Raw genomic sequence first — 20,424 nt, 5'->3', positions numbered from 1 at the left:
CACTACTCTGAATCCTGAATGGTGGATCCAAACCGCTTCATCCACACCACCTATCAACAGTCGGTCCAAAGCAGCCTCTAAAAAGGTATCAAATCACCTCGAAGAAGGTAAGTTGAATACATTCTACAAGGATCAATCAACACTTTAACTACAAAGAGTAATCTGACTGTCTGTCGAAGAGGTTTGAGAAATCTTTATAGGTTTTCCCCCAAGTTTCTAAGAGCAAGAGCGGGAATCAAAGAAGCAAAATCACTCACTCAAATGAGATCTAGCATTGAGTCTCTTTTCTCTGACTGATTCCAAGATCGACAATATTTGATACCAACAGTCTCCTTTGCTGAAACCATAGCCTTATATTATTAAAAGTGTTATTTATTTCTTTTTCCAACAAAAAAAAGTGTCTTCACGGCGAACATACCAACATAGGTCAATCTAAAATATAAATCAATGATAAGTACAATTAGATATTTCCAACAAGAGTTTTTTTTTGTTGAAACTAGTTCCAACAAGAGTATAGTAGGGAAACTCTTCCAACAAGAAAAAAATAAGTATAGTAGGGAAACTAGTATAGCATTTTTCTTAGCCACTGACAGGAAACACTTCACTCTCAAGATTGTTACTCTTAATTTATCCAGAGTTCTGTGTATATAGAGAACCTAAGACTCACTGTGATGATCCCATGAAGAGGAACCCCAACCTCTTCTTGTTGAAGCTCAGCTAGCTTCTTCTCATATGTAACAAGAAGCCTAATAACCAAGAATAAACCAATTACCCTACTCCCTTTTAGGTCTTTGGGAGCTGGAACGGTTCCTCCCGGTTCTATATTTGTGCCAAAACTACTATCTAAAATAGTAGTATATTCAAGATAACTTAGAAGTTGGTAGTTGATTTTTGTTGTTTCCGTGATTCTTGGGTAGATGACGGTTATGAAGCAGAATGATCGTCGATCAGAAAAGCTTTCAAGTGCTTGTGGAATTCCTTAGTTTTCTCCAAATTTAGAGCATGCCCAGCATTCTTGATCACTACTAGTTTCGAATGTTCTCCCAAGTGGCTGCATATGTTTATAAAAAGAAGATGTCTTAATTTAGATAGATTTGAATTGGTCTAAGTTCGATTTCGTAATGTTTGTTTTCTACCTGACTCGTGTGTCAGACTTGTCTGAGTGGCTTACTCAAGCTAATTTTGGGACCTTTGAAATCAGACACAAGAGTGAGTCTCTAGAGTCCCGGTTGAGAGTCTGTTATCTGAAATCACCTGAAATGACTATTGTACTCTTAACCACAAGTCAGACTTAGACGAGTCAGACAACAAAGGATATTGTATTTATTACCTATTTAACCTCTGAGCCAGAGTTAATGGGAATATCTGGTCTTGTTCTCCCCATATTATCAATGTCGGCTGCACAATTGATACATAGAACCAACAAGAGTTAGAAAGAACTCAGCTCGAGAAATCAGTAGAAGACGAAACATATAAACAAGAAGAAAGACCTGAGTGATCTTGGGTAGATTAGCAAGACTTCGATCTTTTAGTATCTCTTGGATCAATTCTCTCTTCTGTTGGACATATTCTGTACACATTACCTATAAAAAAACAATTCCAAAGTTCATATATATACTAGGTATAACTCGTGTCTACAACAGTGACAAACTTAATTCATACGTTTGTTCTGGAACGATCTTTTAAGGAGTTTACTGGGCCTTACCTATGAATATATATATTATAAGACATAACAAGACAAATTGCTAGTGAGGTCAATTTATTAAAGAATAATACTTGAAGCCTCTTGGAAGGAAGAGTAATCTAAAAGTAAAGTCCAAAATGGAATTGGTTTGTGTGTGTGAACATATTCATATACCCTCATCCAAAATAAACCCCCCCAAATATTTGAGATGAATTTTGTTTTTAAAATCAGATTTAGCCCAAATTTTGAGAAATAATTTCACTAAACAAAAAAACTTAAAATATGGGAATGAAGAAAATGAAACTCACATGAATGAAATCTCTGAGGAAATAAGAAGGAATGGATTTAGCTGGTTTAACAAAAGACATACTAATAAGCTTCTTTAATTTCTCAGGTGTTTGGGGCAACAAAATACTAATCGCTTCTTCTACATCAGAAACCATAAACAAACCTTCCTTCAAATCTTCCTCTTCCAAACAAACCCCAGCGCAACATAGCACTGCTTTCTCTATAGAATCCTTAAACTGCGCGGCTAAACTATAACCCACAAACCCACCATAACTAACACCAATAAAACTCATCTTTTTAACACCATGAACTTCCATTAATTTCATCAAACACTGAGCTTGGAACGATTCGGATCGGTCAGGACGAGTTGTGAACGATTCACCAAAGAATATGAGATCAGGAATGAAGAGATTGAATTTGGGGGAAAAGGGTTTAAGGAGAGAACTCCATTGCCACATTGAGTTAGCACCAAACCCATGAATGAGGAGAAGATTAGGTTTATTGGGTTTATGGGTTTTGGGTATCCAACAATGAATTATTGTTCCTTCACCTAAATCGGTTGACACCGATTTAAGTCCTGCGTATCCAAAATAATATCGGTAATACATGTCTTTAGATGCTGTGAAACTGCAACAATTCGCCATTAGAGTTCTAGAGAGAGAGAGAGATGATGGGTTTTAGGAGGAGGGGAGAATTTTGGACAAGAGAGGGAAATGAAGCAAAGGGGGAAGAGAAAGCACAACCAAAATATTGGAGGCCAATTAACTAGAGTGAGGGAAAGAGGAAAAAGTGAGAGACAAAAGTAAAAGGAAATTGTAGTAACCATAGATAGATTCATGAGCCAACTAGCCCAACTCCCAACCTATTAAGAAAAATTAATGAGAAATGACCATTTACATAATTTAAGGTTTATTTCCTATAATATTGATTTAGATTTGAGTCTGTTTTATTTAATTTTTTAAAAGGATCTCCACTAAGGAATGTCCTTAGAGCATCTCCAAACGCCCAACCTCTATATTGACATAATCTCTATAATTTCACTCCTTAAATAGAGATTCACTCCAAACGCAAAACACTATTCAAGTCTCTATATTGGCATCTTTATTATTTTATTACTTTTATTACTTATAACTTCTTTGATAAATTAAATATAATTAATATAGATTATATATAAAAACATTATATTAAAAAATACATATAATATTAGAGATATTACAATGCGTACGTTACTACAAATCTTAGAGATATTACAATGCGTACATTACTACAAATTACGAAAATATAAACTAATATTGTTACGTAATAACTACTCCCGTAAAATTATTTAGTACTCCGGTAAGTCTCCACCTTCGCCTCCACTTCTAGATTCGCCTCCGTCTACACCTCCATACCCACCTTCATCTACACCTCCATACCCACCTCCGTATCCACCACTTCCGTATCTACCAATTTGATGTCCACCACCTTCATTCTACGAAACGATATGATCTTATTTATTATCTAATTTTGTATTTTGTTACGCATTTTATGTTTATTAATAAAATTTTAATTATGGCCATTTATAATTATATAATTAATTAAATAGTATTATTAGTTTACTAGAATACAAAAGTAATAGGACACAACTGTCAATTCATAAAAGATATTAAGGACTCAAGTATAAATTTTATGACAACCAAGGGCCAACAATCTATTATGTCAAATCAGCTCTATAATATAAAGAAGTGAATAGTGAGCCTTCACATGTGAAGGCTCACTATTCACCATTCTCTACATTATAGAGAAGTAGAGGAGCCTTTGGAGCTCCAAAATCTCTATTTATGAAGAAATAGAGCACCTTTGGAGATGCTCTAATACTGAAAACATTTAATTCAAACTATTCACCTGTGACTACAATTATAAAGTGAAATCTGACGTAGAAGTTCATGAACAAAACTATTAGCACCAAGTGTATATTTGCTCACTATAATAAGTGGTAACATATATGTCTTTATACTGGAGATACCAAAGTTCAAATCCTATTGCTTCCGAAAAAATTTCTGCTAAAATTTTTACCAGAGATGCTCTTAGTTTGTGATGACCCCTCACTTGTGGTTATTGGACCATGTTGTCGGAGATGCTCTTAGCTCCTGATGTCATCTCCCTTATACTTACCAGACAATTGGTTTGTTTTGTTTAGCTAGTTTACTGTGGAAGTCTTTCAATATTAACATTGTTGTCAACAAAAAAAAAACGTTAAAGAATTAAAAAATATCATCCAGGAAAACAAAATGACACCATTTTTACACTGAAATGAATTGGACTGTATTGGAGGTGGAGAGATGAGAGAGAAATGAATTGAAAAGAGAGAAAAAAAAAAAGATGGAGAAAAAAAGAGGATTCTGTGTCGCCCATATATATAGCCGACCTAAAAGTCATTAACATAAAAGAATTTCCCAATGTAACAATACATGAACTTGGTTGTTCTAAGTTAAACAGAACTCCAACCAGCTCTCTTTCTCACTCCTTTCTCTCTCATCGCTTCTCTGATCGTCTCTGCCTTCTCCCACATTCCATTTGAACTATACATATTTGACATCACAATATAGTACCCATCATTTTCAGGTTCCAATTCTATAGCCCTTCTCGCTACCCGTTCACCCATTTCAACGTCGTTATGAATTTTACAAGAACCAAGTAAAGATCCCCATACACCTCCGTCCGGAGAAATAGGCATTGATAGGACAAGACCTTCAGCCTCGTGCAAATTTCCTGCACGACCTAGAAGATCTACCATACAAGCATAATGTTTCAAACTAGGCACCAAAGAATAATCTTTCATCTTATTGAACAGAAATTTTCCGTCTTCGACTAGACCTCCATGATTACAGGCTGAGAGCACAGCAAGAAAGCTTAGCTCGTTTGGTTTTACATCTGATTCTTCCATCTGTTTGAAAAGTTCTATCGAGGTTTTCGCATCACCATGAATTCCATACCCTGATATCATCACATTCCATGTAATAACATCTTTTTCAGGCATCAATTCGAAGATTTCTCGTGATAATTGCAGCTGCCCACATTTAATGTACATATCGATAAGAGCAGTAATAAGAGATAAATCATAATCTAAACCCATTTGTTTAATGTAAGAATGAACTCTTTTTCCATGTTCAATATCTGCTAGACTAGAACAAGCTGAGAGAACAATCTTCAATGTTACAGAATTGGGTTTCATGTCTGCTGAAATCATCTCGTAGAAAAGCTCCAAGGCCTCAATTGTACGCCCATTATGAGTATAAGAAGAAATTAATGTGTTCCATGTGACAATATCTTTTCGAACCCTAGAAAATAGTCTTTTCGAAATCGCTAGATTTCTACACCTCCCGTACATTCCTAAAATTGAATTTGTAATAGAAATGTTATCGTCTTTGCCAGCTTTTATCACGTTGCAATGAACAGACCGTCCTAGATTAGTTGCTACCAATTGGGAACAAGAAGAAAGCACGGAAACTAGAGTTTCCACATTAGTATCAGTTCCGAACTGTTGCATTTCACTAAAGCATTCTAAACATTTGGTGTCAAGCCCTAATCGGTTATACCCCATAATCATATGGTTCCACGACTCGGTGTCCCCTTCACAAAGTGTAACGAAGACTTTCATAGCAAGCGACGAACACCCAAATTTGAAGTACATTGACAATAAAGAATTTCTCACCGTCTGATCCAATTCAAAATCTCTCCTAATTATAATCCCATGAAAAGCCTTACCTTCATTAACCATGGTACAATTCGCAAAACCCGAAAGGATGCAACTAATAACAATCCCATCAGGATCAAATCCATGAAGCTGCATTTCGTTGAACAAATTCAAGCAGTTGGAAATATACCCGTTTCTTGCATAAACACCAATGATGGTTGTCCATGAAATAAGATCTTTATCTTGTAATTCACGAAACGAAAGGTCAGCTTCTTCACAGCTCCCACACTTTGAATACATTGACAATAGCGATGACTGAACGAATCGTGAAGATTGGTTTCCTGTTTTGAAGGCATAACCATGTAAACACCGACCACTCGATAAAGAACCCAAATTTCCACAAGCTTGTAATCCACCATCAATAGTCCTAAAGTTCGGTTTTTCATCATTCCCACCACTCTTATGCATCTCACAAAGACAACATAACCCATTCTCCGACTCATCATTCTGAACAAACCCAATTATAAGAGAAGTCCAAGAAACAACATCTCTATCAGCCATTTCATCAAACAACTTAGATGCATATCTCATATTATTACATTTTGAATACATATAAACAAAAGAGGAACCAACAGCAGAATTACCTATCAAAATCCCAAGTTGTAAAGCCAAACAATGAACAGTTTGTCCAAACCTAAAATCAGAAAGCTCAGCACAGGAAGCAACAACCATGGGTATAGTAAAAGGGTTAGGAAGGATGTGAGAGAAGTGCATATTGGAAAAGATTTCAATGGTATTTGAGTACCCACCATTGGAGAAATGGGATTTAATAATGGAGTTCCATAAAAAAGTATCTTTGATATAAACATGATTGAAAACTTGGGTAGAGAAATTGGGTTTGTTAAAGGAAGAGTAGAGTGAGATTAGTTTTGCTGATAAGAAAATGTTATTAGAATTACCAGTTGTGATTATAAACGCATGAGATTGAAGAAGAGTTTTGATATCTGAAATTGGGTTTTTGAAGAAATTGTCGAGAAGAGAATGAAGGTAGTTAGTTTGGTGGGATGTTAATGAAGAAATAAAACAGGAGGGAAAAGAGAAGGGAAGTGGTTTCTTGAGGCAGTTCAATTTCAAAATGGGCATGGCATTTTTTCTTGCTGCGTTTTTGCCACTTCAATATAACTCAAGTATCTGTTATGTGCAATTTGAAGAGATCTTGATATCTGTCTGAAAAAACTAAAAAGTGGCCCAAAAGATACAAATAAAGTAAATTCTTATCATAATGTGAAAATTTTGTCTTGTCAAATCATTCAGATTCTCACAAATCCAACACCATAAACACTAGAACAGTCCAAATCAACACTTTAATCCCACAAAAAACACTCAAAATAGACAACAACAACAAACAATCAGAAAATTCTCTCCATGATGATTTTCCCTTGATCGGCGTTTAGAAGACAGCAAATTAAACAAGTGGAGGTCGCTGAGAGAGTGGATTTATGCTCAAATCGTCAAATAGCAAGACTTCTTTCGATAATCAGGGCATAAACCTCTATTTTCATTAGTTGCTTCTTAATATTATTAACCTTTTAGTTGATCTTCTTCTCATATTAGCACTTGATCTAGGGCTTATCATTTTATTTAATCTGCAGCCTAGCTGCTCTTGGTTCAAGTTCTTATTTCCATGCTAGGTTAGGAATTTGATAGATAGTCAGGAATCAGTCTTGTATGGCTATTTTACTACTTCACTTGGTTATTAGCCTTACATCTATAGAGGTCGAGCATAGAACTCGTCAAATGGTGGTTGTTTTCATCCCTATTCTGTTAATCGATAAACAAACCCTAGGTTCAAACATCTCTTCTATCTCTACTGAACACAACTTAAACCTTGGATCTTCATCTACCATCTTTCATGACTTCACCAAGAATGCTTTTAACGCCAAGGATCAAATTATGTTTATTTGGATCCATAGATTAACCTTGTGGCTCATGAGTTCGTATCGATTGTCTTATAAGAGGTTTAGCATTAGTATTAACTTACCTTTCGACCCAGGAAGGCACTATGATTCACATTGTTATGTCCATCTTCATAGCCCACCTTTTGTTTCTCATCTCTCAGCTCAATCTCTGTCGATTTCTTTTGTGTTTGATTTACGAATAGATTTAACATCATAACAAAAGTAGGGAGACTCTCTCCGAGACATTATAACAAAAGTGAGTAACCTTCTAGTGCCCCAGACAAGCAGAATGAGCTAAATCTAGAATTATATTAACATCACCAACACTGATGGAAGGGAAAATTTAGCCCTACTTCGACGGCATTTCCCCCCGCAGTTAGAGAGCACATGGGGCAAGTCCATCCACACCAGATTTCTGCCAAATGCTGTCAAAATTTTTCGTACATTCGATCATTTTTTTTGTCTGTCTTAACAAAAGAAACTGAACTTCATTAATTAGTCTTGCTAAAGGGATAGTTTACAAGACAATGAGGAAGCAGAATCCATTTAGAATCTTAAGAAATGGCAACTGTGTTTTCAGATTCTATACTTGAATGTCAGCTGAGATTTAATGCTTTACACTTTGTTACTATTTATTTGAAATACAACATAATGACACATTCTGGTGACCGAAAATCAAGAGCTTAAAACAATTGCCCTCAAACTGGATATCCAATATAAGTTTAAAAGCACAAGACCCAAACACGTGTATCTGCTTTAAACTCGAAAATTACTCTAGTATAATCTGTTTTGTCGCTCGTCAGAAAACGAAGGTAAACTCCGCACAAAATTTTCTAGACCTGAAACTTTTCTCGAGACAGAATATACATGTTTCAGAAGAATAAAAATATCAGCTTGCCAATTTTCTAAGTCGTTTCTCTGCAAGATTTGCAACCTTGTTCTGAGGTTCAAGAACTAGAGCGTGCTTAAAATCTGCAAAACCAGAAAATCAAGATCTCAGACTCAAAGAATCTCTTTCTCTCTGTCTATATATACTATTATATAACCTTAGGTATAAATAGAACCAAGATCTCACCTTGAGCTGCTTCTTTGTAGCAGAATAGCATTTCTCTAGCAGTTCCTCGTCTCAGATATGCTTTCACATTCTGTTCAAGGAAATTTGTAAATTGTTGATTTGATGAATGGTGATCGAGAATAACATTATTCATCATAGAATCATCAAAAAAAGTTAAAGCGCAAGGGTGTTCCCATTTGTTCTTGTACTATTGAGGAGCCAGACATGAATTTTCAGCCGAATCATGAAAATAACAACTTACTTCAATGTTAAAGGACTAGTAAGTGTGATAAAATGGGACAAAAAGTCACCAAGACAGTAAACTCAAAATATAGAAAGATTTGAAAAAGAATATTTCCCGTTTGAGTCGTCTCACGCTTGTACCTCCATTTCCGTCCCATCCAGAAAAAAAAGGGAGGTTGGAGGTTATTGCTTTTCTCTTGGAACACCGCATTCATGAAATAAGGTATGATGTTTTGAAAAACAGTGTGATAAATCAACCAACTGATTTAAAAAAATTACACCATAAGAACGAATGTTTGGAGAAGTAACCATAGTGGTGTACTCACCTTTTTATCAATTGATATTGCTCGAGTACAGTCTGCTGCAGCTTGTTGAAAGCTGCAAATAATGAATTGATTTGATTCATTAGTGATTTAGTGGCCAGAATTCTTGAAATCGACAAACTGGAAGAAGGTAAAGGTAAATAACTAAATATGTAACTGAAATGTATCATACCATCCTAATTCTAGATAAGCTGCTGCCCGGTTGCAGTAGTAGGTTGCATTTACGTCATTTAAGTTGATAGCTTCCGTATAGTAGTTCACGGCTTTATTCCACTGCTTTCCTTTATATGCCGCATTTCCCTGCAAAAGGAATGATTGAGGAACACAACCACAAAGAAGAATATAAACAAGATGTCAGTAAGCAATTTCTTACGACTACTACGTAGATTCTCAGCTGAACCACTAGTGACTTGAGAAAAACATTTCTTGTGCCACATCCAAATTTGCAACCTAATGTTAGACAAACATTATGCTATACATATCGGAAGTTTGAACTAGTAGTTCTCTCAACCATGGCAATTTAAGTGTGGTACGGACTAGGGATAGACAGATCGACACAGGTAACTGCGGGATAGGATCGGATAGAGATAGCCACGCCGATCCCAGGCCGAACTTCCAAGTTAGTTATTCTATGGAACGCTGAATCTTTGGAGGTTATTTTGAATTATTAGAACATTATTTGTCGGATGTGTCCTACATATATATGTGTACATTTATATACATATATACTCAGATCAGTGGCATCGGGATTGGGCCCTGCCCGATCCTCGATCTGATCCCCCACCTCGATCTGCTTGACCTAAAAGTATAAAAACTGAAACTTGATTGACTCAGATCGGTGGGGTTGGGGATTGGCCCATGCCTGATCCCGAGCTGATCAACGCCTTGAACTGCTTAAGTTGCAACTACAAAAATTGAAACTTGACGTAGACGTGAAGAAAATTATGATGCTTCACCGTCTGCATACGACTCTAATACTGTGGTTTTATTAAAACTAGATGAATCATTCGAGTGCCAGAGTTTTCTTTCCTAGATATGGGTGATTCACCTTGTTAAAATGATTATTCCCCCAAAAACTCCATTCTACTCGGCCAAATTCAAATTGGATAAAATCCGCTTTTTGAGAATTCAAGAAATCAGTATGCTGAACGTAGTTTCACTCTAACTCATTTGTTATATCGACACCCACATCATTAACTTACATAAAAAAGCAATAGCTAACGTTCCACTACAAATGATGAGAAAATGTATAAAAGGAAACTAAGATTCGGAGAAAGCATACTGACCTTTTCCTTTAAGAGTTCAGAAGTATCCATATTTCCATTGGTATCTGGCAAAGGTGATGAACTTGAGGCAATGCTTGCTTGTTCTTGAAGTGACGAGTATATATCCAAAACAGTATCAAGGAGAAACTTATCTGCTCCATGAGACGCTATAAATGAAACAGATACAGGATAACCATCGTGCACTCCTAGTGGAACAGTTACCTGCCATAAAGATAGAATAGACCAGACTGTAGAAGACATATTATTTCCACTAAGAAATCAAAACTCAAGATGTCTTGGAGAAGTTGCATTATGTCGTCATTGATGTTAACAGCGAATTAAGATACCTGGCAACCACCAGACATCCCTGCAATGCTCAGTAGCGCAAACGCTCTATCTTGGAACTCAGTTGACAAACTCTTTTTGGAATTAAGTTTTAATGGTATATCTGAAATTGTTGGGATTACTAGTATTCCATTATCCTGTAAAAGAACAAGCAAATTCAACCTCTGCGATAAGAAAATGGGAAAGAAATTACACCATCAAGCTTAACCTATTAAAGCGAAGCAAATAGCCTACAAAACCAAACACAAACTGATTGAAATTCCCTATAAAGAAAAAAATCAGAATCGCAGTCAAATTTCCAATACGCAAACACAAATAGAACTACAAGAGAAAAGGATTGTCTGGAGTTATATCGTAATAAACTTCCAAGGTTGTTGAAGGCAAGACTTATATCCTTTATTCCTTTTAAAAAAGAGGCCAAGAACTACAAGTTTGACTTGTTAAAAAAAAAAAAAAATATCTCGTTAAAATAAACTACAAGTTCACATGAACAATATCGAAGCAAAGATTAACAGTACCTGTAAAAGACTTTGAAGTGCAGCTCGCATTTCAGTCCTGACCTTATAGAAGGTTTTAATGTTCTCATGGGTGATTTTAACTGCTTCAGCTACACGGGCAAAGACATCAGCTCCTAACTTGGGCTTCACTGTATTAACCCATTCTTCATGATTCGTCTTAAACTCATATCTGAAACAAAGAAAGATCAAAACCCGAATGTTGGACCTCCAGGAAATAGGTCAATCACTTAAAGGAGAAAAAAGATAGGGTCATTTTAAAAAAAATCTTTGGAGAAAAATTAAACATTTTATGGCTATTTCAGAAATGAACTATTGTGTATCTTCATTACCTCTGTAGATATACCATTACGTTAGACAATGCCTTCAAAGTAGATGTCCCATGCTGCTGATTTGCAGATTGTTCATAAAATCCTTTTAAGCTTGGTACATTAGAAGCAATATACTGACCAATATTTACATTTTTTGATGGTTGGTCTGCAAAATCAAAGACTTGATAATTTCCAAAGAGATCTTGACAGAAAGATGTCCCTAACGAAGTATGATGCAAGTTTCCAATACAAATGCCAAGTACGCAATTAAGTTGTACACTTACACCCAGACAGCTTTTCAGCAGATTTGCTAACAACGTATACTGATTTATGCTTAGGAACCTTAGAAAGCTGGAAGCAATCATCACCAAAGATGAAACATCTAGTCCTTCTAAGCCCTACAGAGGATAATTGTAGTAAAGCATGCCCAACACGATGTAAAGTTGACGGATCCCGAGCAAACCATCCTGAAGAAGTTGCAAAAGACTGATGAAGAAACCAAAATTAAAGGAAATGCCACATGTAATCCAATCAGAACAAAATAATTTTTTATAGTACTTGTTACATATAATAGTCGAGAATTGGCAGACTTCGAAGAAAAACAGGGTAAGATAGGAAATGACACATTTTTCGATAGCAACTCTACTTCCAAGTACCCAGCATATCTGTCATTTCATCGATGATCTATCTCCATTAATTATTAAGTTGGGAGCTGAGATAGACCCATGCAATAAGAAACCCTCCACGTACAGTCTCTTCAGCTAACAGGAACTGATTTAGATCAAGAGATTTATCAAGCAGCCCCAGGAGCTTTTTCAGCTGGATTTTAGTTCCCAACAGGCTGACACCAAAGCCAACAAATTGCTTATGCAATTCCAGATGTAAAGATTAAATCGAATAAGCGCTTTAAGAACTTAAAGAGAGTTACTTATGCCCACATGGGAGATGATGCAAGGCAAAAGCCTCTCTATGTCATAACTTTGTTAGTTTTTCCATTTTTACGGGTTCTCTTGAGAGGTGAACGAACATTCAGAGGGGGAAACGTAACTACAGATTAAGAGTAGGGCTACTCGGAGAAGGTAAGCCAGAGGAAACTAAAATGAACGAAGTGAACTGCAAGAAATAGCTTACAAGTAGCTAACATAGTTGTTGGGGTAAGGGCAAAATTTGCAAGAGTTCGACGTTACCTAAAACCAACGACGTTTACCAATATCTCTTATTTCTGTTATTCCATAATATCACTATTCACAAATAAATTGGATAACGCAAGCAACCATGCATCATCAGCCAGATCAAAGTTACTGCATTTGAATTACTTTGTAACCTAATGTCAATGTCACTTAGAACCTCCACCAGCACTGACTCGTAATTTCGTGCACAGAGCACAGTGATATGAATTGTAACTGTCCCAAGGTTATTAGCACTCAATGATACACAGCATCACCAGAAGGAATTGATGTCAAAATCAGTCACATTGGGCACATAAAGTACAATGGTCACTGTATGGTCTCCAAATACCGCGTGGAGGATAACAAGTAGAAACTTATTGTATATTCAGCACTTGCCAAAAGCGAACCTTTATACAACAATAAAATGTAATGATATACACGGTTTCAAGAGATTCTTTCTCTTGTTCAAAGAAAAAATTATGGAGGTGAACTTTCTTTTATTCTTAAGCCATTACAAGTTCAAGGTGTAGATGGTAGAATTTATACATGGACATATGGAACTTACCAACGGTGTCTAAACTCTGAGAGTTGGGCAGAACTCCTACAGTAGGAACAGAACCATGAGAAGGTCGGTATCCAAGGATACCACAGAATGATGCTGGAGTTCTCACACATCCAAAGGTATCAGTTCCTGCATGGTTATGGAATTTTTCATTATTAGCAGTATTCTATACAAAAATTGTGGGTAGCTCCTCATTATATGGAGATATTTGGTTTATGAGTTCATCAAAAAGGATATGCTTGCAGTGCATTTCACAGATGAGTAGATGACCCAGTATGAAATGTACATGCAGCGATAGAGAACACATGCACATAGTGAATTTCTATATACAATGTTTTCCTTCCAGTTGATACATATACTCACGGGTATAAGAATAATATAATGTTCAAACTATGGTAACTAAACGCCCTCAAAATCACACCAAATGTACTTGGTAACTCATTTTAAAACTGAAATTTTATTCAAGTGGAGCAAGTAAATTAATACTGTATTAAGATGGGAGGCAAATGGGTCTGACAGGAGGAATTAATGAAGCCTGTAAAATGTAATTCCATACCAAGAGCAAAGTCGACAAGTTGAGCTGCAACAGCCACGGCCGAACCACTTGATGATCCACCCGGAATGTGAGATGGCATTATTGGGTTTGTGGGGGTGCCATAGTGAATGTTTTCTCCAGTTATTCTACAAGAGAAATACCAAGTAAATACTAAGTTTTCATATTTCATTCTTGTTAACATCAAGATCCAAGTTAGAACAAATACATTTCATTTTAGTTTGAATTTCATGAGCAAAAAATATCGAAATGTGCATGAAAATACAACAAAAATCAGGGAATCGATATCGAAATGTGCAAGAATTTTCTAACCCAAATGCCAATTCATCCATGACAGTCTTTCCAACACAAGTAGCTCCATTTTTAAGAAGGCGAGAAACAGCCACAGCTGTTTTTGTTGCTGGTTCATGTGATCCTTCCCAGTCTGGATTCCCAAACCCAGTAACATAATCCTTTATATCAAAACTAAAACAACAAATCATCTTAGAGAGAGAGAAATAAATGATTACCCAAATATGAAAACGGATCAAACAGATTGATAGTGAGAGAAAATGAATTAACCTAGAGAGAGAAAGAGAGTACTAACATATCAGTGATAGCAAAAGTGAGACCAGATAGAGAAAGACGAGCAGAAGGAGGAGGAGGTTGAGGAGAAGGAAGAAGCTCAAATCGTTGAATAAAAGCACCAAAATCTTCTTTTACTTGACCATTTCTCTCTCTAATTAATCTTCTTCTTGTTTCACTGAGTATAACAATACCGGCGGTAACGCCGATACCGACGATGATCCAAAGTTTGGTATTATTAGAGACATTGATTATCTTCCCCAGTTTGATTGATTTCGAATTCTCCAGCTTTGCTTAATCAAAGTCAAAATCAAAGATCTTGAGCAAGAAAAATTAAATTTCTTTATTGAAACGAGAATTTAGTAAACAACACAAGTGGTAATTAGGGTTTTAGAAGGGTTTTTGGTTCAATAAATTAATGCTATTGTGCGCCGCTTGGCTAATAACGCTGGCCGGCTGGCGGGTTTAATTACGCCTCTCTCTTTCTCTCTCTTCGTTTGTCTGTCTGGTTGAGTTTCTTGAACAAGAAGAAAAAAAAGGTGGGCCTATAGTCATTGCTGGCTCGCTCTCTAGGCGCCCCTTCCTAGGGCAAGCACTCAAGCAGGACTAGTCTAGTCTGAGACTGGATAGTTGGGATTGGGAAGGTCTCTAATTGGACAGTCAGAATCTCTAGGACCTTGCTTACTCTCTCGCATCCCTTAGTCCGAGAGTTTGTTTATCATTTTGAATTGGATTAGTTCTCCAACATTATGATTTTTTTTAGATGCGAAGAATTCATTACTACTTACAAATCACTATAAAACGACTTTAAATCATCAACCTAAAATAGATAATGAACACTAATCAAGGGTTAAAACAATTTTCAAACACTAGATCAATGCATAAAATATTTAAAGGAGTTGGAATTTTAGAACTCATCATTAAAAGGAACCAGAGATCTTTTGAGTTTTGAAGCATGTCTTCAGTCTTTTTCTTTAAACAAGACAAACTACAAAAAATACCGTACGAGGAACATAAGAAAATTTAAGAGTTTTGACAATTATCTCGAAAATTTTTACTAACAATGTGGAAAAAGACAAGGAATCATCTTTTTCTTAACCAATACACTTGTAGACAAAATCTTTTGCTATGCGCCAATAGAGTGGCCGGCTAAAAGCAATTTTGGGTCACTTACAGACCCATCTGAGAAACTGATTTATGCACGAGTAAGGAATAGTTAGGTGATGATTTGATTAGGCTCGCGCCTCTAAGAAACAAGTGGATCACTTATAGACCCATCCGAAGAAACTGCACGATTAAGGAATAGTCAGGTGATGATTTGGTTAGGCTGGTGCCTCGAAGAAACAAGAAAATTTTCCAAGATACAAAATTTTAGAAGGAAATGGTGGATTCTGGGTTCAGACTATTTAATATTCAGACTAGTGAGAGAGAGAGAAGACAATGAAGATAATCTGGTTTCTCACCCTAAAATATCAAAATCTTACCTTCACTAACCAAAAACAAATTATAAAAAGTCAATTACAACCCTTACCCACAATCACCATGCAAATCTTTAAAAAACAATGGGATACACCAATCATAACCCTAATATGTATTTAAGTAATCAAAACAATATCAAATCACACACTAGAAAAAACAAAAGGAAGTTGAATTTACAGAGATGAAGAGGAAGAAAATGAGAATGTCACCTGTTTCTCTTTTCTTGTTACATAAAATTTCTTACTTCAAGGTGGCACCATAAGAGGATCAGTCAACTTCGTATAAATTCCATAATTCCCAGTGTTTAAATCGAAAAACAAGAGACTTCAATCCCCAAACCTCACAACAACGCAAGATATATCGTCTTTACTGTCTTTATGCAAAGCTTCGGCGATTAGTTGTTTAGCAGCTTTTTGCGGGTCTTTGATCTTTCTTGCAATATCAACCGCTTCTTGATTGCCCATTACCTGCATAGATTAGAATCACATAACATAATCTCAAAAACTATATAAATTTTGAGCAACGCTTCTTTTCGATAAAGTCTGTTTGAGGTGGTGTTTCTTTTTTCTCATTGTCTCAATCTGACTCGTCTGAACCCAAAATCAACGTAAATTAGTCATTCAGACGAGTTAAGCATCACAAGTCAGACAAAAACAACTAATCTGAAATCTAACTAGAGTAAATTAAGAGCTGGAGCCAGATTTCAGATCTGACTTCAAGAAAAAACAAACACTACCATACTTAGAAAAAGAGACCACTTCACAGAAGTTTCACCTTCCAAAGACCGTCACTAGCAAGGATGAGAATATCAGTATCGGCATCAATATCTGCATCTTGTATATCAGGATCTGAACGCAAGTGTGATTTGAGGCTCTTGTCACCAAATGCACGAGAAACTGCTAGTTGACCATTCACCCTAGGAACGTCTCCTATAAGAAAAAAAAAATATCAGCTTAATCCTAATAAATAGACATATAATAAGATAGCAATGCTATCATCTTTATAACTAGTTAAAGACATAATATATCGGATGGTTCTAAACGTTTTTTTTCTATACATTGAGTATTTAATGCCACTCAAACATAAGCATGGCAATAAAGAGGTTAACACCTATCTGTGAAGTCTTTGAAACATGATATATGCACTAATATTATCTCTATGGATTATTTAAAACCGTGTGGTTCCAATGAGGTCCGGCCCCTTGGTTTTAGGGAGCTTTTGTCTCCTCATATCATACTAAAATAGAAGCTCATGGAGAATAACTGCATATGACATGTTGACGCGATAAGTTTTATCTGCAACGCAGTTAGTGCCACATTGCTTAGGAAGACCTTTTAGATATGGATTATAACACCTTGTCACACATATTGACCAGGCCTTTTGGTTGGGATTGAACCCTAGATTGGTTAAGTGGAGAAGCCTGAGGTGGTAAAGGACATGTTCATGGTAAGGAAAACCGTGCCGTGTCGAACTAGACTAGTGGGCCTGGCCAGTGCTTAAATCAAGGATAGAATGGCTAGTATTGAGATGTGTGTTACATCAAATGTAGAAACAAAGAAATTTGAAACTTTTTTGTTTCGTGAAACTAAATCTTTTGAAACACAGGACACCTTGTTGGTCATACTTAGCTTATAATGTCAATATGAGTCAAAAATATTTTCTCTGGCAAAGACGAAAAAAGAAGTCCGGGAGTTTTTTTTGATAGGCGAAGGTCTTGTACACACTTATTAAAGGCAAATGGATGCATTTGATCCCCAATAACGGGCTCATTTACGCTTAAAAGAATAATTGATAAGAAAACCACAAAATCCTTCTTTCATTAGAGTAGAGGTCGAATACGTATTGGAAATTATTTTGTGCCCTATGCCCAACCCGGGCTCGATCATGAGTTCAAAAGGCTCTTGTATCGAGTTACTACCCCCTTCATATCTGTTCTCTATTAAATAGTACTTAACAATATAAAAATACTTTGGAAAAAGATCCGAGAACCCCAAAATGGAAAACACAAGCAGGAAGCTATACAAACTTAAGCGCATGACATGTGATCATGACCCCGAGTAATTCAAACATCAAATGAGAATAGCATTAGAGTCTCAGACTCAGAGTTAAAGGAAGAACCTCAAAGTTCAGCACAATGACTGGTGAAAACCTAATTGTCATATTGTGCACTATATTGGTGAGCAAGCATAGACCAATCCCCATTAACCCCTCAACAAAACTCAAGACATGATAACTACAGTAAAAACTCATGAAAGGAGAACTCGTCACTTAGTATCAATCTTTAGGTATCGAGTTGGCAAAAGAGGAAAACTTGTACCAACTACTGCTAATAAATTAGATAAACAAAATCAAGAACTAAAAAAGGATGTGCATAAAGGACTAGAACTCAAGAAGCCCAAGATATTTAAAAGAAAGAGGTTTGCATTTGCTAACCTGGCATATTCGAAACAAAGCCACCTTTATTCTCAATGATGCCACGTTCAGTGTTGGGCTCATGGTCAGTAGTCATCTGTCTTGCACTCCCCCTTCTTGAAAGAACCCCTCTTGAATCACCGACATTGGCTACCCATAACTTTCGCCCATTTATAAGAATTGCAGTAACAGCAGTGGATCCACCACGGCCCAAGTCGGGATTATGTGAAAGAATAGCTTGGTCAGTCTTTTCATAAGCCTTTGATATAGATCTACTAGAATCACTCCAAAACTCTTCCTGAATCAACAAAAATGGACAAACTTAGGGGTAAATCAATCACTCAAAATAGATAAAGTTGCAACTCAACTGGAATCCCACCTCCTTTAGGATGTTGTTAAATAAATGCTTTTGTAGATAAGCGGGAACAGTATCGCCCAAATGGCCATCATATATAGCAAAAAGGCCGAGTTCATGTCCTTTAATCTGCACAAACTTTGCAACATGATAATCTTCCATGGGATGATTTGCTTTCCCTTTTACGAGACTGAAGCCATACTTGATTGGACCTTGTTGGCTCCTGCCCTTTCCAGACCCACAGGAGGAATGCCCTCCTAGCTAAAGAAAACAAGAGAATCAAAGAAAGTTTGATATCGAAAATAGCCAAAGCGAACAATCATGATCTCAATAACTAATCAAAAGACATATGCGCGCACACACACACACACACATATATATGTACATAAAGTTCCAAATACCCATCATATAAACCCAACTAGGAAGTTATCTTAGGAAAACTACCCAGTTGCCGAATCCGCAAGTCCATACGCTCTGATGCCAAATCTTAAGATCATTATGATCCAAATGATGGAGAGATTAGTCTGAAATTTGTTCTGCTGGCCTAGTTTGGGATCATTTCTGATCTTAAACTATTAGCCTTAACAAAACTTCACTGAAGTCCATGACTAATTGCAACATAACAGAAGAATCTAAATCATCAACCAAAATCAAATATAACTATAAATCAACCCTAACCCTAGTTTCTTCACTATTAGATAGTCTAACTAACATATCAGATTACAGAATTAACTAAAACTGAATCAACATAAATATGAAGAATTGTAGGCAAACAATTAAGATAAAAAGAATGAAAAAATTTCCTCACCTGAGAACGGCCAGCTTTAAAGCAGCATAATTTATCCATATAATTTTAAAATCCAAACACCACCTTAACCTCTTTCACAAATTACTCAACATCTATTTCTTCTCAGAAACCCCAATTCTCAATTCTAACACAAACCCACTTCAGAAATTCACAAAAAAATTTCAGAACCTGCAATATTAAGATGAAGAAAACCTTCATAATCAGTTATAATGAACCAAACCCATAACCCCAGATTACCCAAACCCCAAAAAGGGAAAAACTTGAAAGAAGTCAACAAAAGTATACCAGAATTCCTTTTTTACAAATCCACCAAACTCTTTGTATTTGAAACAGATAGAAGACTTGGGTAGCTGTTGATTTTGTTGTTCTTGTACTACTTTCTTCTTTTAAGTAATTGGTATAGAGCAGAGTGAAATGACTAATGAGAGAGAGAGAGAGAGAGAGAGAGAGAGAGAAGGGAATCGGCCGATGAGGGCAAGTTCTCTTTTTGTAGAGAGAGAGAGAGAGAAAGTATAGAAATAAAGGCTATAACAAAGCAGACTTCACCCTTGTTGACTTTTGCTAGCTTTATCTTTGCTTTCACCTCTCTCTCTCTCTCTCTCTCTAACCCCATCTTTGTGTTTGTTTTTCAATTACTATATCTCCTTTCACAAATGCTAAATGACCCAAAAATCAGGTTCGGACTACAGACCGAATAGTGATTGGAACGGCTCTAATTGGTTAGGTTATAGTCCACCACCCTTTGGTGTAACGGTTGAACACTCCTCTTAAGCTCATGAGGTCGTAGGATCGAGTTTCAGTGGAAGCAGTTGGCCATCAAGATTTATTCCATATGATTTAGACAATATATAAAATAAATA

General features: G+C 36.3%; 4 protein-coding genes across 6 annotated transcripts; all 4 read right to left on the bottom strand.

The window, feature by feature from the left end:
• Positions 1 to 402: 402 nt before the first annotated feature.
• Positions 403 to 2,959, bottom strand: LOC147565134 (uncharacterized). 2 transcript variants are annotated; one of them, XM_086651631.1, is made up of 4 exons: positions 1,993 to 2,959; positions 1,491 to 1,583; positions 1,331 to 1,398; positions 403 to 1,051 (listed from the first exon to the last, which is right to left on the bottom strand). In XM_086651631.1, exons 1-4 carry the CDS (start codon positions 2,614 to 2,616, stop codon positions 925 to 927), a joined length of 912 nt encoding a protein of 303 aa, XP_086507757.1. In that variant the 5' UTR covers positions 2,617 to 2,959; the 3' UTR covers positions 403 to 924. The 2 variants fall into 2 exon arrangements, with proteins under 2 accessions (XP_086507757.1, XP_086507758.1); XM_086651632.1 differs by lacking the exon at positions 403 to 1,051 and adding an exon at positions 1,137 to 1,254 and having other exon boundaries at positions 1,993 to 2,802.
• A 1,377-nt stretch (positions 2,960 to 4,336) lies between these two features.
• Positions 4,337 to 7,944, bottom strand: LOC147565133 (Pentatricopeptide repeat (PPR) superfamily protein). The gene is made up of 2 exons (XM_086651630.1): positions 7,851 to 7,944; positions 4,337 to 6,965 (listed from the first exon to the last, which is right to left on the bottom strand). Exon 2 carries the CDS (start codon positions 6,789 to 6,791, stop codon positions 4,443 to 4,445), a length of 2,349 nt encoding a protein of 782 aa, XP_086507756.1. The 5' UTR covers positions 6,792 to 6,965; positions 7,851 to 7,944; the 3' UTR covers positions 4,337 to 4,442.
• A 178-nt stretch (positions 7,945 to 8,122) lies between these two features.
• On the bottom strand, positions 8,123 to 15,208 carry TOC64-V (translocon at the outer membrane of chloroplasts 64-V). 2 transcript variants are annotated; one of them, XM_086651628.1, is made up of 13 exons: positions 14,533 to 15,208; positions 14,259 to 14,411; positions 13,950 to 14,074; positions 13,397 to 13,522; positions 11,947 to 12,129; positions 11,684 to 11,828; positions 11,355 to 11,523; positions 10,839 to 10,973; positions 10,513 to 10,713; positions 9,399 to 9,526; positions 9,230 to 9,281; positions 8,682 to 8,751; positions 8,123 to 8,578 (listed from the first exon to the last, which is right to left on the bottom strand). In XM_086651628.1, the coding sequence occupies exons 2-13, from the start codon at positions 14,276 to 14,278 to the stop codon at positions 8,496 to 8,498; spliced, it is 1,437 nt and encodes a 478-aa protein (XP_086507754.1). In that variant the 5' UTR covers positions 14,279 to 14,411; positions 14,533 to 15,208; the 3' UTR covers positions 8,123 to 8,495. The 2 variants fall into 2 exon arrangements, with proteins under 2 accessions (XP_086507754.1, XP_086507753.1); XM_086651627.1 differs by lacking the exons at positions 14,259 to 14,411; positions 14,533 to 15,208 and having other exon boundaries at positions 13,950 to 14,249.
• Positions 15,209 to 15,980: 772 nt separating this feature from the next.
• On the bottom strand, positions 15,981 to 20,198 carry LOC147565131 (putative protein phosphatase 2C 9). The gene is made up of 6 exons (XM_086651629.1): positions 19,850 to 20,198; positions 19,565 to 19,732; positions 18,781 to 19,017; positions 18,423 to 18,699; positions 16,764 to 16,918; positions 15,981 to 16,456 (listed from the first exon to the last, which is right to left on the bottom strand). Exons 2-6 carry the CDS (start codon positions 19,601 to 19,603, stop codon positions 16,316 to 16,318), a joined length of 849 nt encoding a protein of 282 aa, XP_086507755.1. The 5' UTR covers positions 19,604 to 19,732; positions 19,850 to 20,198; the 3' UTR covers positions 15,981 to 16,315.
• Positions 20,199 to 20,424: the final 226 nt, after the last annotated feature.

Source organism: Eschscholzia californica, unplaced genomic scaffold (assembly GCF_041429995.1).
Source record: "Eschscholzia californica isolate CP2 unplaced genomic scaffold, dmEscCali1.0.p SCAF_1, whole genome shotgun sequence".
In the NCBI taxonomy this organism is placed as follows: domain Eukaryota; kingdom Viridiplantae; phylum Streptophyta; class Magnoliopsida; order Ranunculales; family Papaveraceae; genus Eschscholzia; species Eschscholzia californica.
The sequence above is the reverse complement of the archived record's forward strand: the minus strand, read 5'-3'. Positions and strand labels throughout refer to the sequence as shown.